This window comes from Neopelma chrysocephalum, unplaced genomic scaffold (genome assembly GCF_003984885.1).
Source record: "Neopelma chrysocephalum unplaced genomic scaffold, ASM398488v2 Primary Assembly neopelma1_25, whole genome shotgun sequence".
In the NCBI taxonomy this organism is placed as follows: Eukaryota; Metazoa; Chordata; class Aves; order Passeriformes; family Pipridae; genus Neopelma; species Neopelma chrysocephalum.
Window position 1 is genome coordinate 10,397,072 of NW_020897694.1, and position 25,108 is coordinate 10,422,179.

Consider the following 25,108-nt stretch of genomic DNA (forward strand, 5'->3'; position numbering starts at 1 on the left):
CAGTTGGCTCTGGAAAGGTATGAGTCTTCCTTAGACCCCATGGTCAAGGATTCTGAATAATTTGAAACTAGATGCTGATACTATTTCCAGGGTGAGGATTTACAGAGGTCTTATGGTCAAGGGAAGTTTGGGGGGGTGTATGTGTTTTAGTGTGAGGGAGGTGTGCTACATGAAGCAATATTTGAGAGTCTTTGTACATCAGTTGACAACTAGATTTTGATAGTGTTTTTGAGACTGCTTTGTGAAGGCTTTCATGGTACCAAGTCACTGTTGTAATGATAAGTTTACCTGAAACAGGCAAGACTGAGCACTAACATTTAAAGTATGGTAAAAAAGGTATTAAAGTAGCTCCACAACCACCTCTGAAGGGCAAAGAGTGATCTTGTCAGAAAAGTTATTTTTAATCCCTGCAATGAGGGGGTTTGGTTTTACCATCCTGAGTGCTCTGATATATCCCAGCCCCTCCTGTACACAAGGGGCCTCAGAAATCTTTCTCTATTCTGCTAACAAGCACCGACTGAGCTATGTGGGTGACCCCAGCTTCTGTGGCTCATTAAGAAGAGCCAAAAACCTGCCTAATGAGAAGTGAGCGTCAGCAGCTCTCAGAGGAGCAAAACACCTACGTACACAATGATAAAAAATACAGTTTCTATTGGTACAATGTTAAAGAGATGTAATCAGTGTTTTTGTAGTGCAGATGATATAATGTATGTGCAACAGCGCATGAATTTCTTGAGCAAGGTGCCCTGTGCTAAAATGAGCGCCTAGTGACGCAATTAATTCTTGGCCTCGAGAGGGAGAGGGCAATAAGTGCTATGGAAGAACACATGAGAGTGTACAGGGGAGCAGGGTGTAAAAGACCTACAGAAAGATTAGAAGAATGAAAATAAGAAAATGCATCACAAATTATCATATGCTTTCAAAGAAGAAAATGATAGGCAAGAAGTCTTCAGAGGAGAAAAAAGAAGAAGAAATTATATCCAATATTCAGGTTAATTGAAACTGTATATTTTGGATGCAGCAGTGTACTAATAGTACATAGTTGTGGTTTGTAATAAAGCATACAGTGCTAAGCAATACTCGGATAAACCTTATGAACTGCACTTGTGTTGGATTCACTGTATTATAATGGAGAGATTCAAAAGCCTTTTCAGTCTTCTACTGAAACTGTGGGACTGTTTGGATCACAGAATAAAATGGCCACACCAAATTTATTAAGGGAAAAAATTCAAAGAAAAGTGAGAATGCAAACCATGCTCTACATCCCACCTTAAGTCGCAGCATCTGTGTGCCACCACAGTCAAAGTCAGGGACATCCACATTGGTGGGAAAGGCAGATATATTCTCCCACCATGTGTTGCAGCAATTAAAGCCGTTTCTCTTTAGGTAACAATAGCACAAAGTTAGCATTAGTAGCAAAGGGTCCTGCTTGAGATAGGCTTTGTAGCAAAGCACTTCGTGTGTGGGTTAGTATTCTTCAAATAGTAGTTTATAAACACTTTCCCCAGTAGGTAGCTGGAGAAGTGTAGCAGATTTTTGACTTTCTGTGGTTTGTAGAGTTAAGGTGACCCTGTATAGAAATCCAGCTGACTTAATTGATTTGTTACTGCTGTTTAAATAACACTCCCCACTGTAGTCCTCAACTGCCAGGGGAAAGTTAATGGGAGCTGGAGCAGATTAAGGAAAGGAAGATGAAGTGGAGCAATTCAAGGGAATATATTTATGACAATTTTTTGAACAGAAACCTAGAGAGAGCAGAATACATAGCTGCCTCAAATCACTCACAGTTGTTTTCCTAGATCTGGGATCTGTAGATGTTCCACAGATGAGTATTATAACTTCTCCACCTTGATGCCAAGCAGTAGAAGTGATGTATTAGAGTAGTTCTGGTGCTTGAAAGCCATGCAGATTACCTGCAGTGACCCCACAGAAAATACAGCGACCTTTTTTTTTTAATTCTGGTTTGGAAACTGGGGGTAAATACTGGCTTCTTGGTGGTTTGAATGGCTTATGCTTGTTTGCATTAAACATTCAGTTTGCCTTCAGTATAGTCTATAGGATCCTGAAGTCTAGTCTTCTCTACTGTTGCACAGTGCTTTTGGAATGTGCACATAAACATTTCACAACTGTATGTTTTTAGATACAACTTATCTTGTGTTTGTAATGTTTATTTCACCCTATTTCAGGTTAAATGAGTTAAGTTTTACTTCTTCTGTCCTCTAGGTAGATTAGCTTAGAGACTTTCTGTGTAGTTTGCTATAAATTATTAATATGATGTCTTTTTACACTCCTTTTTTTCTTTGTGTTTTTCTGAGTATGTGATGTATGCATTGTGAGAAATATTTCTAATTAAACTTTCAAAGACGGCCAAATAACATGAAATAAAGAAGTTTAATTTCAGCGCGCTGGGTGTCTCGACCTCGTGACCAGGTCCGAGCACACCTGACTGGGAGGGGACAAGCCTTTTTAAGGTCTCTTGATTTACATAACCACTCCCTTGCACCTTCCATGCCAGGCCTCGCTCTTTTCTTCCTTAAAAGGTAATCTTTGCCTTTTGGTACAGTCCATTGGTTGTTCCCATCCACCTATCAGGTTGTTTCCCTGCCCCTGGCCTCATGGTCCCTTGGCAGCAAGCCCAAATTGGTCTTACTGCCTTACATGCTTTCCGATTCACCTAACAGTGATCAGAACAATAAGAACAGTAAGTAAAGCAATAAGCAGCAGTGAGTAACAGTGACCACAACACCATGCAACTCACCACCTCCTGACCGTAAAATGGCTCTTCAATCTCCCTAAATAAAAATGACCTCCAAGTATCTCAACATGAGGTAACCATGGAAATCCTTGCTTGTAATAAAACCACCTTATTTATTTCTCACATGCATGTAGATACTTGACAGCAATCTGAAAGCTAATTCATGTGGTGGTGCCACAGAGCCTACCCTTTGCTTGGGTGTTTCCTCCAGAGAGATGTTGCAGGAGTTTTGTTGTGGTCATTCTGTTTCCCCAATGTTGTGCGACTCTCCTTTTCAAAACGATCAGCAGGAGCACCCAGGTGCTCAGTCAGTTTAACCACATGGGGTTTATTCAGGAGCCGAGGCCACCATGCAGACTCTTAGCTGCTGTTTTCATCATTTCCCTGTGCAAAAGCCATATCAGCAATTAAATAGCAGCACCAAGGCAGCAGGACTGAAGAGCCCGTCTCCATAGGTGTGCTATTCCCTGGCCACGGGGACAAGCCTGGCTGGACTCACACCATTCCTGTCTCCCCAGGCAGCCACAGCCTATGGTAAGCCACTCTCCACCCCACACACAACTGCTTGTTAGCCTCAACAAAGCAGTAGCAAAGACAAAAGTCTGCTTCTGAGGTGCCAGAATAAATATTAACTAATAGTGTAATGAAATCAAGGTGGGAAAAAGTCTGGGTTTCTATTTGTCTGAATTACCGACAGGCTTTTTGACAGAAACCTGAAATGTGTTCCATTCCCATAATGGTTTATTGGTACCTAGTCTGGACTGAGCAACTTCAAGGGTCTCTTACATATTAATATAGCGTTTCCTGAGTGTTCAGGGTGGAATATAGTGTATGCACAAACATGGATACATGTGTATACACAAATGCACATGTGTGCACACATAACTGTGCACACACACAGGTTTCTGCCCAGGCTGTCCTGAGCAATAACTGTTTGCCAGATCTCATGTCCTTCATTTTGTGGCACCTCGGCTCATAAGCAGTCATCTCTGTCAGCATTTTTTACTTCTTTTTAAGGCCATTTCTTTTATCTCCACCATTCTGTTCAGCAGAACTCATGATGTTTTTTCTTTGGCAACTTTAAAAAGAAAAATAATGTAGATTTTTAGATGGAGGTACTCAAAATTAGCAAATGTATAAACAGGGCAGTGGTTGTGGAGAAGGGAGAGCTTACCTAGGTAAAGAATTGAAATGAAAACAGTCTCAAACATTTTACATCTCTAAGCACTGTTTCTTTTGTTTTTTTTCTTTCCATTCCTTCAGGAATTTATTTTATCTGAAGATTACAACAAGATGACACTAGTGAAAAGTTACCAGGGTAAGAACTGAGTTAATTGGTTTGTATTGTCATTAATTTTTGTTAATGTTCTCTTAACAATGTGTTAATGTGAATGGAATTCACATTAACACATTAACAGTGTGAATGGAAAGAAGTCTCCTTAACAGTGTTTTTTTTTAACTAATGTGAATTCTGGTTTTATCAATAGATTTATAATGTGCCTTGTTCTGAGATTACAAATCTTTTAAAATAGTTATTTCGTTTTCTGTTTTTCCTTTTAATTTTGTCCTTTGGAATATCAGTCTAGACAGCAAACTGACCAAAATCCAGACCGTGTTTTGGGAAGAGGAGTTTTAATTTTCAGTCTTTAGTAATCCAATGTATCTACTGAAACAACTTAGGAAATTAAACCTGTGTTTTAGGGCTTAGGATTGCAGCTTTTGGGGTTCATCTGGTTATATTCCACTAACTGCTGGTTTCAATAATATCAAGATTATCAGTGAATACCTCTCATAGTAAAAGGTCAAGAAATGTAATCCCTATCTTTTATAATTAGATTCTGGTATTCACTAATGTGATATTTTCAGAAACCTAGCTTTTTATCCTTGTCAAACCTCTAGAGGACTATTTATTCTTATAAATTTTTTGCTGTTAGACTAAGGGATGGTATGATAGTATATGATATCATAACATATTATATGCTAAGCATTATCTTTCTGTATAGAAGCCTCTGACACATTGCCTTTGAGTTTCTCACATATATTTTAAAATATGTACTTATGCATATTTTGCATTTTGTACCTTTAAAGACTGAAAGGATAATTACAATCTCTAAATGGAGGCTCTGGGCATCCTTTGTAACAGTTAGGTTTTAAGGTATGAAGAGAATCTTGATTTGTGCAGAGCCCAGCTGACGTGAGTTTTTCACTTCAACTGTTTCATGAATGTCTGGTGTGTTGTAAAATTAAGAAGGAATTACCTGCATTTTTTCTTAGCTTGTGAAAACTGAAGAAAAATATCCAATGATGATAAAATATATATGTGAATCTTAAATAAAATTGCTGCAGTCTGACTGTACAGGTCCTTAGCATCCAAATTTGTGATTGCTCTGCAGTCACCAAAGTTTGATGCACCTAGTTTTCATATTTAAGGGTTGTTGCACTGAAGAGGGTGAGCTGAAGTTTTCTTTTCTGCATATGCAGAACAACATATGCATGAGAAAAATTTTCTTGATAAGCTCTTCAGGGATAATGCTGAAAATTTTGGAAGAGGGGAATGGATATCTTGGCAGTATGCAGAAAAGCCAGTTGGTTGTGACAACCCACTGAAGGTCCAGGGAACACCCCTCATAAAATAGAAAAAAGAAGGAAAAAAAAAAGAAGGAAAATGAAAGCTGTTCTGATGGTCTTCTGCAGTGTGCCAGATGTGCTGCAGAGCATTGCAGGAAGCCTTTGGGTATGAAGATGCTATGGAGAGCCTCCATGGGTTGTCCTGGGGGAGAACCCCAAGATTTCAAATGGCATTTCCCAACTATTGCAGAGCAAAGGATTCTAATGAGCATCCATTAACACCAGTGGAGAGGCAGCACAACTGACCACAGTCATAACTAGAGTCGCTTCCTGCCTAGACTGTCTGTCTCAGCGTGGGAAAGTTTTTCATGGAATCATAGAATGGTTTGGGTTGGAAGGGACTGTAAAGATCATTTAGGTCCAACCCTTCTGCCATAAGCAGTCCATTCGATTTGACTAGGTTCTTAAAGCCCCATCCAACCTGGCCTTGAACACTTCCGGGAATGCGCCATCCACAACTTCTCTGGGCAACCTATTCTAGTCTCTCACCACACATACCTGAACAATTGAAGTGAACAGGTTTCTGACAGTGCAAGGTAGGAAAACAAACAAACAAAAAAAAGTAAGAGATTCCCCACTGTTTGCAGGACACCAGTGACCTGAGGCTGACCAGCTGCTCCACAGCGCAGTGCCTCCCACCACCCTCATTCAAAGATTCTCTGCTCTTCACACCAGATGTTGGTGGAGATCTGGGGTGCTGGGGAAACATTGCTCAAGTGAGATGCTCTGTGAGCTGCTGTCAGTCACAAGTTCCTGCAGTTTCATCGGTCCACCCAGCGTTAGGCACTTTCATGCTTCTCTTGCTACATTTGCCTCCCTCCAGAACACTGGATCTGAGTTTACTGGGGGCCTCCCTGGGGCCAGAGTCCAGTGGTGCTTCTGGGTCACAGTGAGGAGGAAAGAGCCCCGTTTTCACCATGCTCCCTGGGAGAATATGCAGGGAATGGCATTGTAGTCCTTTGGGTAGGCATATTATGATCCAGCAGAGATGGATTTTCCTCTCATGCTCCAGGAGGACTCCACTCCACAATCCCATCCCTATAGTGCATCTTCCTCATATGGCCGTACTGAAGTGTAGGGGTTGGCATAAGCAGCTTAGTAAAACCCTGGGGCAAGGGAAAACATAATTAAAAAGGAACACATAGTTTTGTTCATATGGCAGCCTTCTAGTGGTTCTTTTGTTAAAGGCCTTACTTTTTAAAAGTTTTGGTTTTACTAAAGGTTTTCAAGTAAGACCTTTATATAATTTAAAAATGTTTTAGGGGGAGTAAATAATTTTATTTAGCCTACCAAGGGGCTTTAGCTTAGCCATGCTGGCTGGTTTTGTGTGTGCTAGCTTTGTAAATGTTCAACAATGCTCTTGAAAGTAACACCTTGCCTAGTGACTGGTGGGCTATTGATCATCTCCCACAAGAAGGTAGCTGAGGCTGCTGTAGGGATTAAAGAACACCAATTGTGTCTTGAAAGGCCATGAATATGTCTGCCAAATGATGTGCTAGTGACAGGGAATGACAGCATGTGTATAGGCTTTGCTTTGGTGTTGGTAGGGGTGTACAGCCAGGTCCAGTGGCATATGGCAGTCTGGCATTGGCAGCGTATGTGGCTGGATATGCTCTGTGGAGGTTTTGCTGCAACACTGTGTCTGGAGTTGTGAAATCTTAATTTTTGAAAGGGATCTAAACACTGGGATCAGAGATGTAACACAGTATTAAGATAGGACTATCTGGTGGGTTTCAGAGCATTGGCCTCCTCTAGGCACTGACTCTTTCTCTTGTGTAAGAAGGGGTAGTGCAAGCATTTGAACAGTGCCATTTAGGATGCTCTGGGAAATTAAACTTTTCATTCTGTGTTGGTCTCTCATAACTATCGACATCCTCTCTTCTTCAGCCACAGCACCAGCTGAAGGCATGGACAATCTCTGCTCACACCCTCCACTCTTTCCCTGGGCAGCTACTCACATTCCTGCAAAACTATGGGTGTTGAAGAAATCTTTCCCTCCCCTTAGCAGCCTTGGCTTCCAGCCCCTCACAGGCTGGTCCAACTGCACGGCTGTTGCAGCTTCCCACTCTGCACAGCCTTCTCTACCCTGCTTCTTGAAAGCACACCATCTTGCCAGGGGCCATGTTTCCACTCCCCCTCTGGATGAGATAACAGCTCCTGGGTTTTTTTACTTTTTACTGATTTGTTTATTTATATGACCCACACTTTTTCTGCCTAGCCAGGTTAGTAGACCTACTTCTGCCCCGTGCTTTGTGCAGCCTGCCTATTTTGAGGGTGACCCCTTGCCCCCTTGCTTTCAGGCCAGCTCATGTCATGCCCTTACTTATGCTTTCCTCTATGCACAGCCTCTTCATGTGAGCTTTTCTTACATATGCTAAGCTTTTTTTCTTGCTGGTAACTTCCACCTCTCTTTTGGTGATGCTTTTTACTGTTGTAACCCCTCAGCACAGTTTCTTGCCCCTGCACTGTGTGTGGCCATGCACTGACTATGCTTCTCAGACCTTTGCCTTTACACATAGCGCACACCCTCCTTTTCCCTGTGCTGGTATCTCGGCGTTCACCTCCTGGTTGCAGCTTCTCTTCTCTAGGCACAGACTTTACAGCCTTTCTCCAACCTGTTTTTTTCCACACTGCTTGCTGTTGCTTTCTCATAGAAGGAGAGCAGCCCCCTTGCTGCCTCCCACTCTCCAGCTGCACATGTACCTGCTCCCTTCTCCTCTCTGCTGCTTCTCTACCTTCTGTACAGCATAATCTTCCTCCAAAAATGGCTTCCTTCTCATGCTGGCTCACATAGGCTCTTGCCTGGTGCTTGCCGAGGCTTTTCCTGTACTGCGAACACATTCAGCTTCCATCCCCCCATCTCCATCCTGCTGCAAATGAACAGCTTTGGAATTGTTTGCTCCACATTTTTTTCTGCTCACAAATGGTGATCAAACCTTCCATGGATGAAGGATCAGTTTTTTGTTTATTGCTTCAAGACCCTGTACCTATGTTAATCCTAGGGCCCAGACCTCTTCCTTGCTCTGGTGTCAGCTTCCAACCTTCTGACATTTTAGTTCTTTTAGCCTTAATTTTTTTTTAGCCTTGACTTTGATTTACATTTGTCTTCTCTGTCCTCTGTTACTGAGATGATCTCCATCATGCTCTGTCACTTGGTTCAGATATTTCTGCCATCAGCATGTGTGTTGGCTCCAGCCTAATATGTGCAAGCGTACAACAGAGTGCTGAATTGAAAGCTCCTTTTGAGGAGAGAGGATAAACAAACCTATTGTGTACACCCCTTCCACCTCTTGGCAAGTACAGTTCTTCAATGTCTGTTCCTTATTTGCCAAAAAGAGCTACCTTAGCATCCACAGGCAGTACTTCTAGCAAAAGTTACAAGCCCTGCCTTTTAGAAGTTTTAGGAGATAGGAAATTTAAGAGAGTTGGGTGGTGCCAGCTATCCTTACAACCAATTCAAACCACAGGAAGCTGTCACTAGCAGTAACATATCTGGACAGGCCTTGAACAGTCTGATCTCGGCCAGCTTTGGATATCCTGTGAAAGTGGATGACCTTGTCTATGACCTTGCTGGTGCACACAAGCTGCTGGGACATGTTTATAAGCCCATCAGGTGCTTGTAGCAGCCTACAGCTCATCATGACCCTCTCTCAGTGCACCACTCCACCAGCTAGTGCGGGTGTTTCCGGAGAGACCAGCAGAAAGGTAAAGACAAGCATGAACCACCTATGGGGTCACTGAATTTCTCCCCAGAGAAAACAAGGGCCGAGAGGAGATAGGATCTATTTGAAAGAGCTCAAGTGACTCCTTGGCGGTCCCCATCCTTCTGTCTGGAATGTAAAACTTATGGAAATGACAGCCAAAATCTGACCTCTTCTATGGGCAAGGGTGAAAGCACCTGGGCACAAGTTCATGTCTGACACTGTAAACTGGTCTAGCTGCCAGTCACAGTTGTGGCAACTTGTGTCAATGCATCTTTTGACTTTTCTCCTCAGGGAATCTCCATCTAAAAAAGCAGTGTGGATCAGGGCAGGTGTTGGCTTATGCAAGCCACCACTTCCTTACTACAACTGGTTCCCCTCATAGGGTTTGAACGCAGCTCTCATTTGTGCTGTATATTTGTGCAGGGCAGACAGCAATATTCCCATACTGTTCTGAAGAATTTCTCTGCATTTCAAATGGAGGCTTGGGGCTGGTGTTTAAGCTTCCAAACATATTTAATTTTTTTGTGTGTGTGTGTGTCAGCTTTTACACAAACAAATACAAGCAATACAACCAGCCTGTTTTGTGCAATACATGTTGGCGGGTCTCAGAACAGTAATAAATCAGCAGGGCCGTAGATTGAGGAGTATGGCAATCACTGCTAAGTTACAGCTGGGAGTAGTTCTGCAAGTCTTTTCAGCCACTTGTTTTATTAAAAAGTCAGCTCAATCAGCACTTCATGACCAAGCCCACTGGTCATTCATACAAAAAACTGTCTGTACAAGCATGCATTCCCTTGTTTTAATGAAAAGCTTTTGATGGCTTTATTTTGGTAGCAGTAGAGATTTATTCCTTCAGCTGTTTTATTCATCTAACACAGCTGTGATATTTTTCTTTTCCTTTTATTTTATTCCAATAACCTTTCTATCTGGTTTACATGCAATGCTGAAACTTTCCTTTGGTGCAGCATTGTGCCTGTAACTCATCATTCTGCTGGGGTACCACAGCCCAGATCCACCAGACTTCACAGCAGGAGGAGTGGCAGGGTAGGCATCTGTACTGCTGTCATAAAACCAGCTCAAAAGAGGTTTAAATGGAGCCCCGAGTCCATTCCACAATGGCAGTTTTGTTAGTGATGATACAATCATGGAGGGAAGACTTGTGCTACTGTGGAAGACAAATGGCTGCAACAGGCATGGAAGGAATTAAGTCTTGCTTCCACTCTTTCTCATGCAAACGCTGAACATGCAGAGCAGGGACCTTACAACCTCGCATGCTAGCTGATGTCAACAGGATTATTAAACACCAGCTGCTTCTGTAGGGAAGGGTGAGTGGAGGAGTTGGGTGCAGTTGGTATTTGCAGTGTTATTCTGCCCCCATGTTCTTCTCTGCAATGTGATTATGTGTCTGTCTGCTTAATTTTCAGCTCATCAAAGCAGGGTCATCATGATTCTCTTTGTTCTGGAAATGGAGTGGGTGTTAAGCACTGGACAAGATAAACACTTCACGTGGCACTGTTCGGAAAGTGGCCAGCGGCTGGGAGGGTACCGCACCAGTGCAGGTGCCTGTGGCCTGCAGTATCCTTTGCTGAGCTTTCAGTTTTATTTCTGCTCTTTGGCACTCAAACAGCCCTTTTAGTTTATTTGTCTAGTTGTCCTGCAGATTTTGTGCCCTGCATAGGTTCAGTGCTTTGTGCGAGAAACTGTTACTTAAAGCCAATTTTAAAAACTGCCTATTCTCCTTGCTTTGTCTCCTTAATGCATTATGGCATATTTAGGTCTAAGCATTTTTAAGCACCACAATGAACAATCTGCAACCTATTGTGGTCTGCTATTGTAATAAATATGGATAGGACCTTCATTTAAACATGCAGTGCATGCTTTCTTCAGAGAATTAATGGTAGCAAAGTAGGTTGGTGATCGGGTCAGAGTGCCTGTGTGCATGCATGGTAAAAATTAAATTACTTTAATATAAAATAATGAGCACTTGTCCTTCACTCTGGAACTGCTCACTATGTATTGGGAATTTGGGTTAACCAAAGAGTAAATGACTCCAGAAATGGCACTCGAGTGGCTTATTCATGCAGAGCTGCCCCAGCCGCCCAACAATAAAAGAAATATTAATTCAGCTTTATTGCAAATAAATAGGAAAGTGGAAAAGTGTGAGGTCTTAGGCTGAAAACAGAGGTTAGCATAAACAGACCTTTTAATGCCCCAGAGTGTACGTGGTATAGATGTGTGTTTTGCTAGTTCAGGAGAAGTGAGTCCTACTCAAAATTACTGTTCCAATATGGACTTGCTTTATATTATCTGGTCATTCAGCCAATATAAATGGCATAAAGACTGGACTTAATTTTAAATTAAATTATAAATGTATTTGAAAGCATGATGCAAGAATTTGTCCTGTATTCTCTAAATCTCTCTGAGAACAGACCATTTTGAGTGAACTTTTGGAGGACAATTTAATTTGAGTCATCTGATCATGATGGTGGAGGGCAGTGGAAGGAAGAATCATTGGCAGTACTGCAAAAATATTTGGCACAACCAGGAACATGTTTGGTTTTTCTTTTTTTTCTCCTATGTCCTGTGTGCTTAAAATCAGTGTTTCTTAAATAGCACTGCTCTTATGGAGTGCTAAAAGCAGTTGCTCCTTAAATATCCGGTATGGACTCTGAATGTGGAATTAATTGGATGAAGTGGTCAGAATCTGTCCAGTTACATAGTTCCAAGTAGGTGGTTAAATGGTCCAGATTTTATTCAGTTTAGAATATGATGTGTGAGGTGTCTGATGTAGTTGACACTTCCTCAAATATGACATGAAACAATACTTTTTCACTGTATTCATGAACTTGACTATAATGAAGAAGCATTGTGGTGGGTTGACCCTGACTGGGTGCCAGGTGCCCACCAAAGCCACTGTGTCACTCCCCTCCTCAACTGGGTGGGGGAGAGAAAACATAAAGAAAGGCCAAGATAAGTACAGGGAGAGATCACTCACCAGTTACTGTCACAGACAAAACAGACTCAACTTGGGGAAATTAGTTTAATTTATTACCAATCAAATCAGAATAGGGTAATGAGAAATAAAACCAAATCTTAAAAACACCTTCCCCCCACTCCTTCCTTCTTCCTGCCTGGGCTGAACTTCAGTCCTGATTTTTTCTGCCTCCTGGGGGGTTGCAGTTGGTTCATTGCATGTTGTCTTTGCTGATTCTTCTTCCTCAAAGGGAGGACTCCTCACACTCTTCCCCTGCTCCAGCATGGGTTCCTTCCATGGGGTGCAGCCCTTTGGGAACAGACTGCTCAAACATGGGTTCCCACAGCGTCACAAGTCCTGCCAGCAAACCTTCTCACAGAAGCCACACCATATACCCCCCACTACCAAAACTTTGACATGCAAATCCAATACAAACAGAAAACTAGTAATAGTTATTTTAAACAAGTTTGGGAAGGAGAGAGTAGATACCATCCAACTCTAATATCTAAGTTACAGAGCCCAGGGAGACAACTCCTATGTTCATGGAGAAGGGCTGCTTCAAAGGTGTTTCATTACAAAAACACAAATTGTGTCTTCTGGAATAGTCTAATCTTTTCTCTTTGGTTTACTCAGGGATACTGCACTACTAGTATGAACGGGTGCCTAAAAGTACACTCTGAATACCTCCTTGAGACTGGAGCACTATTCACAAGGTTGCAGTATGCTCATGTTAAAAGAATTAGCAAGTCATGAAAGGAATGTGTAGCTTGTGTTAACAATATATTTTCCTCAGCATTTATCCATCAGATTTGATGTGGAAACCCGGCATGTGTTTGTTGGTGATCATTCTGGGCAAGTGACCATACTCAAACTAGAGCAAGAGTCCTGCAGCCTTGTTACAACGTTTAAGGGACACACAGGTAAGGCCTCAGGAGGAGACCCAATCTGATTCTTCATCTGTGTTCAGCATTATGGTGGTTTGACTCTCTTGTGAAACACTAGGATGGCTTGTGTCAGTGCATAGCATGAAAGGAACATAGACCTTAAACTGTCACAGCAGTTCAGGGAAGCTGTATTGGTAAAAACAAGAGTCATCAGAACTCTGAGCAGAAAACATGTATGGCAGAAAATGCCATAATCAGTAGCTACCAATTAAAGCAGAGTAAGACTTAAACAAGTTGTGGTAATTCTTGGAGAAGAATGGGTGCTCATAAAGGAGAAACCCACGCTGGTAGACACTTTTTCCCAAAGGGAATATGCACATCTTGGACGCACTAATTGCTTGTTTCACTGCTGGAACTTGAGCCCCATCACCCTTTAGAAAAGAGCAATCCTGGATAGGATCCTACCATCCAACAGAAGAAATGGTGGTCATTCCTCAGCATTTTCTCCCCATATCCCTCCTATCTGACTAAATGCTAATAGCTCAATCACGAGGTAGCACAATCCTTGTGCTAGGATACTAAGAAGATGCCCATAATATTCCACACTTATTTCTCTTTTAATCTCTTAGAAATTGTGGAGATGAAAAGCTGTATAGTCACACTGTGACCATCCTTCTACTACATTTTACTGTTCAGTGCAAGTGGCAATGGAGCCCTGTGCCCACAGAAGAGCAGCTGGGCTGCTGTCAGGAATCTCAGTAGGTTTTCTAGCCTCTTAGTTTTCCACTGGCACATGGCACGCGGCTGCATGGCCTTTGCTAAAGAGGCCTGCATTTTAATCACTCTCTCTGTCATTTTTATTTAGTTACATTCTGGTCTTCTGCTTTCCGTAACAAAATGACTGTTGTGTGCGCTCTAATTGCAGGTGGTGTCACTGCTCTCTGTTGGGACCCAATACAGCGAGTTTTATTCTCAGGCAGTTCTGATCATTCCATTATAATGTGGGATATTGGAGGAAGAAAAGGAACAGCCATCGAGCTGCAAGGACATAAGTACGTTCAAAGCCCTCCCTCCTGCTTTTATGGCAGAAAAGCTAAAGGCAGAACCCACATCTGGAAACAAACAGCCCAAAGCTTACAGTCTTCACAAGCTTCAAGCTTGTATGTATGACTCCCTATGGTTCATGTACATCAGGAATAATTTGCTTATAGTAAGTTTCTCAGTGTTGAGCCCACAGGCTGATTTGAGAGTCTGCAGAGGGTGGTGAAGGAAAGCACAGTATCTATAATCCCAAATGTGTTATGCCAGAGCCTGCACCTCTGTTGGAATGAGGAATGTCCTCAAATGAGGACAGCTGCAGAGAAATTCTTGAGTTTTAGGTGTCAAGGTCTTTCCTTCCCCTAGAGGGAGCATCGGGCTTGAACAATTAGTCCCTTTTTCCTCCACACTTTTTCCAAGCCACTTTACCTACAGCCTGAATTCTAATTAATAGGTTTCACCTGTAGGAGCCTTTACATCTCCTCAATGCAAGAGGCATCATCTTTGCATGTACATTTGTGCAGCATAGTAGATGTCTTTGAAGAAGACTAAGCCCCTACTGGGTGTTGAGTAGAGGTCAGACTGGCTCTAGTGCCAATGATCTCCCCATCTTTTAACACTGGCAATGCAACAAGTTTGTTTCAGAGTATTGAGACAGCATATGTGTGGGACTTGTGTCCAAGCTTAGGTCTGGAAAAGCAAAATCCCATGGTGGCTGTGGCCTAACAGTTTCTTACATGGTTCATACAGTGATGCTGCACTTGCTGAGTGATTTGCATGCTCTGGGATTTCAGAGCACTGCAGAGCTCTTGCTGAAATTCCCAGATCACTCTCATACCCTTCCAGTGGTGCTTGCTAATGCATTGCTGCTAGATTTATTGCTGTGGAAATTAGTTCTCCTAATATGAAATTAGCCTCTGGATCCTAATCTGTGGCGTGGCTGTCAGCTGGAATTGTACAACATAAAGTCCTAAGAATTCTGATGGTGCCTCTGGTGTCAGCAAGCAGGCACTGTGAAAGGTGGCTGTGTTGTACCAAACTCTTCCATAAGTGCATTTCCCTCTGCAGGTGCAGCCATGTGCAAAAGCAAATATGTTAGCATGAATGTCCTTTGGGCAGACAAGATCAGTGGTGGTAGCAAAGAAAACCAAATATTGTGGATTATTTCCAGTCATGGTATTCTCAGTTTCTGTGTCTTCGTAACCTTGTTTTTTTCTGTAACAGTGTTATGTGGTCTTTGTTCCCCAGGTTGCAAACAGCTTGAGATGAAGCTTGGTTTTCTTTCTTTTATGAAAGATTGAGCCCATCTTTGGAGGCTTGAGAGAATTATTTTTCCCATGTTGTTTTTTCCTTAAAAGAAGAAACAGAAGCACCTAAATTTTCTGCCTTACTCTGAGAAGGCTTAGGAACAATTTAGTGATTCCTATATTATTTTTGAAACTCTGTGCTTGTTAGTGCTAAAAGAAAATCTTCAGTACTTCCTCAGTGCTTCATTTCTAGATGATGCAGGGCTTTACAAAAACAAAGTTGTTACAGACTGTCTGACAATAAGGTACCTTACTGGAGCTTTCATTCATCCAGTTGTGCCTTCAGAGAGGCCCAGAGCTGCACCTCTGTTGAGGCTTCCCGGTGTAGCTGGGACCTCCCATCTCAGGGGCAGCAAAACCAGTTATCAGAACAGGTCTTTGCTTTTGTAGATGCTGCCCAGATAAGCCATACTCTCTTTCTGGTCCCAGCTGGACAGCAAAGACTTATTTGCATCTGATGGATGCCATGTACAGTGAATGGGGGAGGGAAACATAAGGGCAAACAAAGGGTTTGTACTGCTTTATAGTATATTCTGTGCTTACTTGTGCACTAGCTATAGATGGTTGATTAGTAACTGTCTTGTTTCCTTTTCAGTGATAAAGTTCAGTCCCTCTCCTATGCTCACCACACTCGGCAGCTCATCTCTTGCGGAGCAGATGGAGGAATCGTCGTCTGGAACATGGATGTTGAGAGGCAGGAGGTAGATGCTTAGTTCTCATCAGTTTGATCTGAAACAGTCTTGGGAAGAAGGGGCCTTTCTAAAATGGCAACTTTCAACCTAACCAAGATTATTCCAAGCTCTAAAAATGTTTTTGGATATGCCTCAGTTGTTATACAGCAATTATGCCATACCTTTGATAATATGGTACAGGGGAAATTGACTGGCAGAAAATGTGTATTAAAAAGACTGCTAAACGACTCTTAGTCTTTACATTACTGCTCTGAAAGACATCCTGTAAAGAGGATATTGTGACATCCTCAGCTTTGTTTATCCTGAGAAATATCATCAGTTCAGATGTAAATGGATGGATTAGTGTTGTTTTTAAGAAAACAAAACAACAGAGCTCTTTATCATCTCTGGAAAACTGCAACCCAGTGTGGTTTTTTCACTGTTCTTGATAAGAAGACATTTAACTAGGGCTTCAGTCACACCTGCTACTTGGTCTTGCTCTGGTGTAACAATGTAGAAGCAGGGTAAATGATGGCTATGCTGATACAGACTAAGATTTCACCCACACATTTCTAATTGCTTTTGTGCTTCACAGCCAACGAATGTAATGTAAGCGGGTGCAAAAATGCAGCCCATGTTTTTGGCACTGCGGGAGCAGCCTCCACTTGGCAATTCCTGAGACTTGACTCAGAGAGGGGGAGCGAGCACTGTGCTGAATGAGTCAGGTGCCGGCCCTGCTCGACAGCCTGGCAAATCCTGGCGATGTGTCAAACCTCTGCCCTCTTCCTGCAGAGGGTACAAAGGCACCTCTAGTCCCTGCAGTGGATAGGTCTGAGCAAGGCTTTTCACAGGGTGAGCTTTCATCATCTTTGCTGGTTCTTAAGAGTTTTGGCCTCCCTGGATTTTGTGGGTCTCCTTGAGGAAGGAGGAAATCTAAGTGAAAAACTTGATTTTAAAAAAACTACTGAAGTAGGCATAGGCAGGAACTGAGCTCCCTTTTTAATGTGAGTTAGCATTCCAGTTAGCTCTCTTTGATTGCTAGTCCCATGGCCAAGTATGTCATCAGCCCCTAAAGTGAAATGAATGCAGAGTGGTTTCCTCCTTCCCAACAGATGTTTCCTTTTTGCTGCAACTTGAACATCCAGAAATTAAAACCTTTATTTATTTGCTGCCTTCAGAAGGCTGCAGTAAGGGTTTGCTTGTCACAAAACATGCCGCAATGCTATGAGAAGGCTGGTTTAAAAAATAGAGGAGAAATATAATTAGCTAAATGAAGGCCTAGCAGCAGGTGCTAATGGATGCTCTGCTTTCTCAGCCTATGGCTATGTGGGCTTGTTCTTGTTATCAGTAGCACAATAGGGTGTTGTTGGTGCCAAACCACTCCCAAAACATGAATCTTCGAGATTTTAATACCAAATCTTGGTTTGGGGTCCTAGAGCACCTTCTTCTGGATTTCGGCTTTGGTATTTTTGCCCTTGTGTAAAGGTTTTCTCCATGTGATGTGTCCTCAGTACTCACATTATTGTATCAGATTTTCCCACATCTTTGAGATTGCATTAGAGTGAATTAAGTAATTTCTTCATTTTCAACTCTATTTTTAAAAAGCTGTAAGAAGACAACATCTGAAAGATGCTAGAAGCTGTGTTTCTATCTGACTACAAAGTGGTTACTTGTCACAAGCAAAATGTCTTCTTCCTCTATAGTGTTCAAATACTTAAGAGACGAAAAGTTATACACACAGACGTAAAACTGTAGGCATTAAACAGAAAGACTCTTGTGGGTAGAAAAGACAAAGATTTGCCCCAGCAGAATGAACAGCCTTCAGAATAACTGGCAGAAGAATATGAAGCAGGTGATTGCTTTATTGTCGGGGATAAAAGATATCCTTGGAGCTGAGGGTCTCCATCTGCCCTTAACTTATATCTGTCTGGCTTTTCTATGAGTATTAGTTCCTAATCTCAGCAGTGTGTCTTGCCATTTTAATTTGCAGCATGTGAGAAATGAGTGGCTCTGATACAACAACTGAAATTTGCTAATTGCTTCCTCACAATGTATGAAACACTAGTTAATGTTTATTTAATCTCATGTGTTGATAGGACTAGTGGGAACATGTTGCAGTGTTGCAGACACTGGCAGGGCTGTCATGATCTGCCTGGGGCTGCTCCACAGGAGACACAGGATGGACCAACTTACCAGGACCAGCTTTGGACGGAGCTCTTGCTCTGTTGGGGCAGAAAAAGGAGCAGAAGTTGTCTGTTGGGGAAGAAGTGTCATTCTCACTAGGCCAGATTAGGACAGAAAAACTGCTGCCATCTGGAGAGGGGTCAAGAACCAGGACTCTTCCCAAGTCTCATGTCCCCTGGAGGGTTTCCTAAACGCTGTGGGGGGATGCACTGCATGCCCCTCAGCAGCTCAGTGCAAGACAAGTGTCAGAGAACCCAAATGCAGTGGAGGAGAATGACTGACCCTTCCATGTGCTCTCCTGCTACTTCAGGCATCTCCTGAGCTCTTTCAGGATCTGGCAAGACTTGCTTCCCTACAGGGCATCTGATCCATGCTACTTTGCACAGCAAAACCTGGCTGCAGGAGAGAGAAGTGCCTTTAATATAGTCTTTATTTTCTTTAATTCTTCTTACCTGTGCTATCCACAGCATGAGTGCAAAGGTTCACACCATGTTAGGAAATAGGAGACCTGCCTTCCCTTGTCTTTTGTAAAAGTAGAGAAAAGAGCTGGTTTTGGTCTTAGACTTGTTCAGATGATCTCATCTTTCTGACCCCTATGTGTGATTTGTAGCACAGGTACCTCTGACAGCAGGAACACCTCTTACGGTATTAAAGAAAGAAAGAATATGAAAAACCCAAACCACATCAGTATTTCCAGTAACTCCCCTTTCCCTTCAGATGAGTTTCTTGGCTATTGGAAATATTAATTGCCCCCAGTTTCCATCAGAGGCAATAGCAGGTGGTAAATGCTGTCCAGACAGGACAGGACAAAGTATTCTTACATGCTTAATTCCAGAACTGGAGATATGGGGGAGGCTGGTTTGTTCCCGGGTTATTTCTGTGGTCTTATTATCAAACTCTTCTTCATGATTTGTGTGCAAAGTGTTCCTCCCATGTCCTTCAAAGCTCAGAGATAAGCCAAAAAAGACATCCCAGGGAACAGTCAAAATGGCATCCTGTGAAAATGGAGATTTTAAATCAAGTTTAGCTGGCCATATTGCCACATGACAATACATCTTTCTTGTCCTACCTTTAGGCTCCATTGGAAGTTTTTCTGTTTGTTGCTCAATTCCACTTTGTGTTTACGTGCATGTGTGTTGCAGACCCCCGAGTGGCTGGATAGTGATTCCTGTCAAAAATGTGACCAGCCTTTCTTCTGGAACTTCAAGCAAATGTGGGACAGTAAGAAAATAGGCCTCAGGCAGGTTTGTATGTGTCCTTTGATGGGTTAACATATTGCAGTCAGGCTTTCCTCTCATAATAGATTGTGGTAGCCTTTTTCTCCCTAAAGCTTTGAGAACTTGCACTTCGTTTTTCCACTCAATGCTCAGTAGTGGGACAGTGAACGCCCCTCTGATGAGGCTGGGTTTTGGGTTGTGAGGAACACACTTTTGTTTTTCCAACCAGTCCCAATAGCAAAAGCATGTCTTGGGCTGAGTAGATTGTTTTGGGGCCTTCCATGGCTTTAGCCACATGGGATTTTGCTTATTTTAATCAAATGTGTTATAGAAAGAAATTTGCGGCAGATTTTTAGAGATCGTGCTGGAACGAAAGCAGTTTTCAAACAGTTTGGGTAAACATGTGTAACTCCTCAGGCTGTATTGGAAAAGGCTTATTGGTCTGCTTGAAACATGCTGCTGTGTTTTCCTGCTCAGCAGGAGAGGGCTGCAGACAGAGACTTTCGGGAAAGGGGTGAAAAAGTGCTCCATGTTCTCCTGGAGTTTGAGAAGCTTTCCTGTTTGCTGCAGCCTTGGCTGGGTCTTGCTGGAATGAGACAGTACAACCAGTGGGACCTGAGCTGTGACCTGATCTGGGTTTGTGACTTAAGATGTCTTTCTGCATGTTGTCTCCTACAGCATCACTGCCGGAAGTGTGGAAAAGCCGTGTGCGGCAAATGCAGCTCCAAGCGCTCCTCCATCCCACTGATGGGGTTTGAGTTTGAAGTGAGGGTCTGCGACAGCTGTCACGAGTCCATAACAGATGAAGAGTAAGTGTGGACACCGAGCCAGCTTGCACTGGAATGGGGCAAAACATCTGCATCTGCATCTGGAAGGGCCTGGGCAGATGCGAAGCTCCAGGAGGGAGCAGCCCGGCATGGTGATCCCTGGGCTTTTTCAGCAAGATAAGCCTCTGGGGTGGCTATCAAGCCAGGAGGGATAGAGGAACCCTCCTCCACCCTGTTCCTTTCATGCCAGAAAAGGTCTCAAGGTAGAGTTTACGGAGTGGTTGCTGAATTAATGGCTTACAGCAGCAGTCAGATAGTTATTCCCTCGATAGAGAAAAATTTTGGGGAAAATCCTGCAGTTACAGTTCTTGTTGATTTTTGGATTTCTTTCTTCAGGCGGGCGCCTACAGCTACTTTCCATGACAGTAAGCACAACATTGTTCACGTACACTTTGATGCCACCAGGGGATGGCTGTTGACCTCGGGGACAGACAAGGTTATTAAGGTAGGAGCAAGAAATGTGCTCTAGCTCCTGTATTTCATTTCCCGTTACTCTCCCATGTGGCTGCAGCTATGTCCTGTCTGCCTTCCTCCACACAAGAGGCTTCTCACTAGTGGATTTCCACCCAATAAGTACCAAGGAGGTCTTGGTCTATAAAGTTATTGCCTGAAGGAGGCTGGGACAAGTTCTAACTGTAACTTTTCCTCCAGGAAGACCAACTTTTTTTCAACATGGCAAATCTCAGTGTGGTTAGATAAAGAAATAGCTAAAATAATGAATAAGTTTATAACTTATTATAGCTTGATTAATTTAAAAAAGAAAAATCCTCACAATGTGTTATGAATACGCTGATCATTCAAGTTAGCAATGTAATGGGAGTTTTTTGGTTTCTTTTAAGGCCAGCTATGAACCTGACTCATAGGGATAAAACATAGTGACATACAGAGTGTCATTTGGTCAACCTCCACCACTCTGACACGAGTGGTGGAAAAGGAAATCAAACTTCTTCAGACGTGTTGCATACGCCTCTAACCATGTAGCCCCTCTTAAGCAAAGAAAAAAGGTGCAAATTATTTAAAGATTATATTTATACTGTATTTTATTGTCTTTAACCATTATTCACTATGTTGTTATATTTTATTGTATTGACAGTTGTGGGATATGACACCAGTAGTGTCTTGATGTTACATCAGTGGAACTGGAAAGGGGACATTTACAGAAGAAACCAATTTTCTAACCCTAATCATACTGCGGAAGATAGATAACGTTGGGTGCATACAGCAGATGAGAAAGGAACTAATGCGTTTACAATTTTATGTCCTCTGCTTGACTAAGGCTGAACATTTGCACGAAGACTCTTTCCACTTCTCAAAATATTCAAGAAGGTATTTTTTTAACTAACGGTTTGTACGATCTGACTTCAGCTGTCTTGAATTCGTTTGGAAAATCTGTGTGCAGTGCAATTTTTAGTTTTTATATTTAACTATGTCAAGACACTTACTGCTTTGTACAGAGGGTTCTTGAGTTGTGCCCTACCATGTGAGTTTTCGGTATCAACAGACTGTATTAAGCAATCGGCTCTCCCACAGCAAGTACCTATTGATTTGGGATATTTCTGCTGACCATGCTCTCTCCAGTGGAGGAACCCCAAGTGCAGTGTTGCATGTTCTCTGGGTGCATCACCAAGGAGCTGATGGACTATTGCAATTCCTAAAAGGGCTCTACCATCTACTTGTCCTAGTGGGCATCATCCAGAGAGTATTTTATTGGTCTGTGTAATCTTCCTGCCTCTTCCTTTGCTGCACAAGTTGCAAAACCTGGGGGCAGGTTGCTCAGCAACTAATTTCTACAGAAAACTGAAATAGTTTTCCAGCTCAGAGCATTACAAGGAACTCACAGACTTGTTTGAGTTTGATGAAGCTGACAGGCTGATTCAAATGAAATTACTGGCAACAGGAACTTTTGGGAGTGTGTGCATGGAGGGGGGGCAGATCTAAAACTGGTCTAGGTTAGAAAAGTCTGGTTAACCTCTACCTCTACCTCTACCTTGCACAGCAACATTTCAGCATTTATATCTGTCTGTGTTGTTGAAGATGAATTTTGTTTTTCCTGTTTTCCATATGGTTAGTCATATTTTTTTTAAATGCTGATGGTTTTTATTAATTTCCTCTATAGACCCAAAACTGATATTGCTGAATGACGCCCATTGTCCTGTTGTCATATTTTATGGTTTCTTTTAAAAATAAACAGTATTTAAAAACCTGGATTGACCAAAATTACCTTGTTAGAAGGGCATTGTCAAAATGAATGATTGAAAAAAAACCCTTTTTTTCCAAAGGGATCTTCTCTGAAGAGTTAACTCTCTGTTCCATTAATCCATTTCAAATTTTAGCATGGTATTGCTGATGCACTTCAAAGAAAGTGGTGTAGAGAGTAGAACTGCAAACCAGACCAAGGGCTTTCCTGTATCCACTGTTTCAGCAGGCCTTGTGGTCTGTAGCTGCAGTGACACAGGACATTGGTTGTGCTCAGTCTTGCCTCATTTTGGACTTTACTTTTCCCTTCTAAAGTGGGGAGGCCATGATGTTTACCACTACAGAGCTCATTGCCACCTAGAGAAGCCTGGTGTTCTTTCTTCAGTTAGAACATCAAAAGAAAGTAAAGCTTCTCCTTTGTTTACCCAACAGTAATTTATTTTCGAGTTAAAAAAAAAAGTTAACACAATCCATGGCATTAATTCTGGTCCAGTGAGCTGCTGCAGTAAAGAGTGAGTGGACTTTCATGTGTGCGTCACAGGACTGCTATGTATTTTCAGGGAAAATTCTCTTTTTAAACATCCTACAAACTGTGATGAAGCATTTTGCAGTCATGTTCTCTGAAATAATGCCACCTTGGCTTTCCTGGTCATACAGCCTGTTGATGGTTCCCCTCTAGGCAGCATATTTTAAAGCATATTTTCAAACATAATTCACACAGCACTAAAAATATTTTTTTTCCAGCTTGAGTGTTAATTGTTTTCTAAGTCCTCCCACTTTCTCTCCGGGAAACTAGAAGCTTGTTTCCTCTTGGAAGGCTTTTCATTACAACTTGTGCATGTTTTCTGATGACTGAAGTATTCTTGGCTGTTGAAGCTATGCAAGATGAGCAAGTTGCCTGTCAATATTTCATTCCAGCTTGAGAAGATGTACAAAACTTTGCTGCACTTTGATGTTATGTGTTACCTCGGACTCAGGGCCTTCTGGCCAAAGACCTGACTTGCTTTGCTGTGCAGGGAGTGTATCTCATGGTTACGGAAACATGGGCACACCAAAGTGGATTTAAATGACAGTTTAGTGCTCTGTTCCTGAGGAGACAGCATTTGCAACAAGTCTGGGACTCCAGCATGAATTTTGCTTCCACTGATGGAGTGGTGGAGTCAGCAAGCTGAGGATCTGCTCCTGGGTCAGCACCTAGTCCTGAACACATAATGTTCAAACAAAGGTGAGGAATTGACTCCAAAGGAGACTAAATATGGGAGCTACATATGTTTGGACTGTTCTGCAGTAAACTCTTGGCCACTCCCCCATTGTCTTCCAAGGAGTCATGGTATCAGTGTTGCTTGTTGAGTGGATGTTGGGTATATAAATCCATTTTGCAAAATTTTCCTGGCTGTTCTTTCTGACTGAATTACCTGCAGGGTTATCTGAATTTAAGCTGAATATCTCCTTATCTTGCAGTTGCAGGACAAACTCATCTGGGTTTAGAAAATTATATAAGCTGAAAGTGAAGCTGAGGGGGGAAGGGAAGTTTGTCCCTTTGCTATGCCCTTAAAACCTATAATGTAGAGATAGGAAGCGAAAATAGATGTCTCTAATTCAGTAATTCTTTTACCTTCCAAATGAAGTAAGGAAGATATGACACTGGGAGAGTTAAAACACCTGCCTTCCTCTTCTGTTACTTTCTTCTGTCTACTAGATCCACCCAAAAAGGGATCCCTGTTGCTTGGTAATTTTCTTTCCATTTTACTTGCTGAATAACACACCTGAGCTATTTTTATGAATTGCATTATTGGAGGATTGGAAAGAGGGTGTCTTTTGATACAGGTGTAAACTGTGCAGCACCACGTGCATACACACATCCACACACACTCAAATGAAGCCAAGTGCCCTTTCCCCAGGGTTCCTGAAGGGCAGCAGCTTTTAGTGATACCTCCTGCTATGACAAGGGGTGTACAAACAATGCTGGCCTCCCTTTGCTCTTCACATCAGAAAAAGTGATTTTCATTTCTCACTTAGCTGGTGTTTCCTTGGGCGAGGAAGCATTGTTCTTTAGAGCATCTCCCTGCTATTCCTGGCTTTACAATGAACTGTGTCTGTAGTGATTAGGCAGGTGATAGGGCAGGCACTGGTCACATACAGAGTACTTGAGCAGGTGGCTTGATCCAGGTGGGACAACCTGAGCCCCAAACTTCAGTCTTTTTAAGCTGAAAATATTTGTATGAAGGGAAAAGAATGCTTGCAACTGCTTGCAATGATAGCATTGATGGTCCTCCCATCTACAAGAAGACTAACATCATGATTAAATGTGGTTGAAACAGGGTGGTGCAAAAGGCTAAAAGTCAGCCAGTCTAACAGAGAATAATCCTGAATGGTGACATTCACATGCTCAGCTATTGGCACCTTTGTCTACAGCTGCTTTTTACAATGAAGCCCAGGTGACCTCCATACTTTGTCCTCCTGAACTTGAGGCCATCACCTGAATGTCAGCATGTTGACTTAGCACATCAGTAATGATAACTGCACTCTCCCTGAGAGGGTGGCATAAGTATCTCCAGTACTGGGAAAAGCACGGATGTGTTCCCTCTGAGTGGGGTTGGTTGCTGAAAAGAAGGGGGATGGCTGGTTGTGCAAAAAGGATGATGCAAAAAGGATGATGCAAAAAAAGGATGATGTAGGGAAAAAAAAGTTTGCTTTATGCCTGCTGAGGAAATCATTGTTAG

The 25,108-nt window shown here is 42.4% G+C and overlaps 2 protein-coding genes across 3 annotated transcripts in view; one reads left to right on the forward strand and one right to left on the reverse strand.

The window, feature by feature from the left end:
* WDFY2 (WD repeat and FYVE domain containing 2) overlaps positions 1–25,108 on the forward strand; it is a 79,970-nt gene that overhangs the window by 44,909 nt on the left and 9,953 nt on the right. The window contains exons 4-12 of one of the 2 annotated variants that reach the window (XM_027674414.1): positions 4,019–4,073; positions 10,512–10,662; positions 12,869–12,981; positions 13,871–13,997; positions 15,886–15,991; positions 19,288–19,389; positions 20,041–20,171; positions 20,526–20,634; positions 21,283–23,610. In XM_027674414.1, the coding sequence (XP_027530215.1) occupies positions 4,019–4,073; positions 10,512–10,662; positions 12,869–12,981; positions 13,871–13,997; positions 15,886–15,991; positions 19,288–19,389; positions 20,041–20,171; positions 20,526–20,634; positions 21,283–21,312 (924 nt within the window). In that variant the 3' untranslated portion in view covers positions 21,313–23,610. The remainder of the gene's footprint in view (positions 1–4,018; positions 4,074–10,511; positions 10,663–12,868; positions 12,982–13,870; positions 13,998–15,885; positions 15,992–19,287; positions 19,390–20,040; positions 20,172–20,525; positions 20,635–21,282; positions 23,611–25,108) is intronic. The other variant, XM_027674415.1, reaches the window with a different exon arrangement.
* DHRS12 (dehydrogenase/reductase 12) overlaps positions 22,544–25,108 on the reverse strand; it is a 38,145-nt gene continuing 35,580 nt past the window's right edge. Inside the window, exon 10 of the mRNA XM_027674419.1 lies at positions 22,544–22,630. Coding sequence (XP_027530220.1) covers positions 22,608–22,630 — 23 coding nt within the window. The 3' untranslated portion in view covers positions 22,544–22,607. The remainder of the gene's footprint in view (positions 22,631–25,108) is intronic.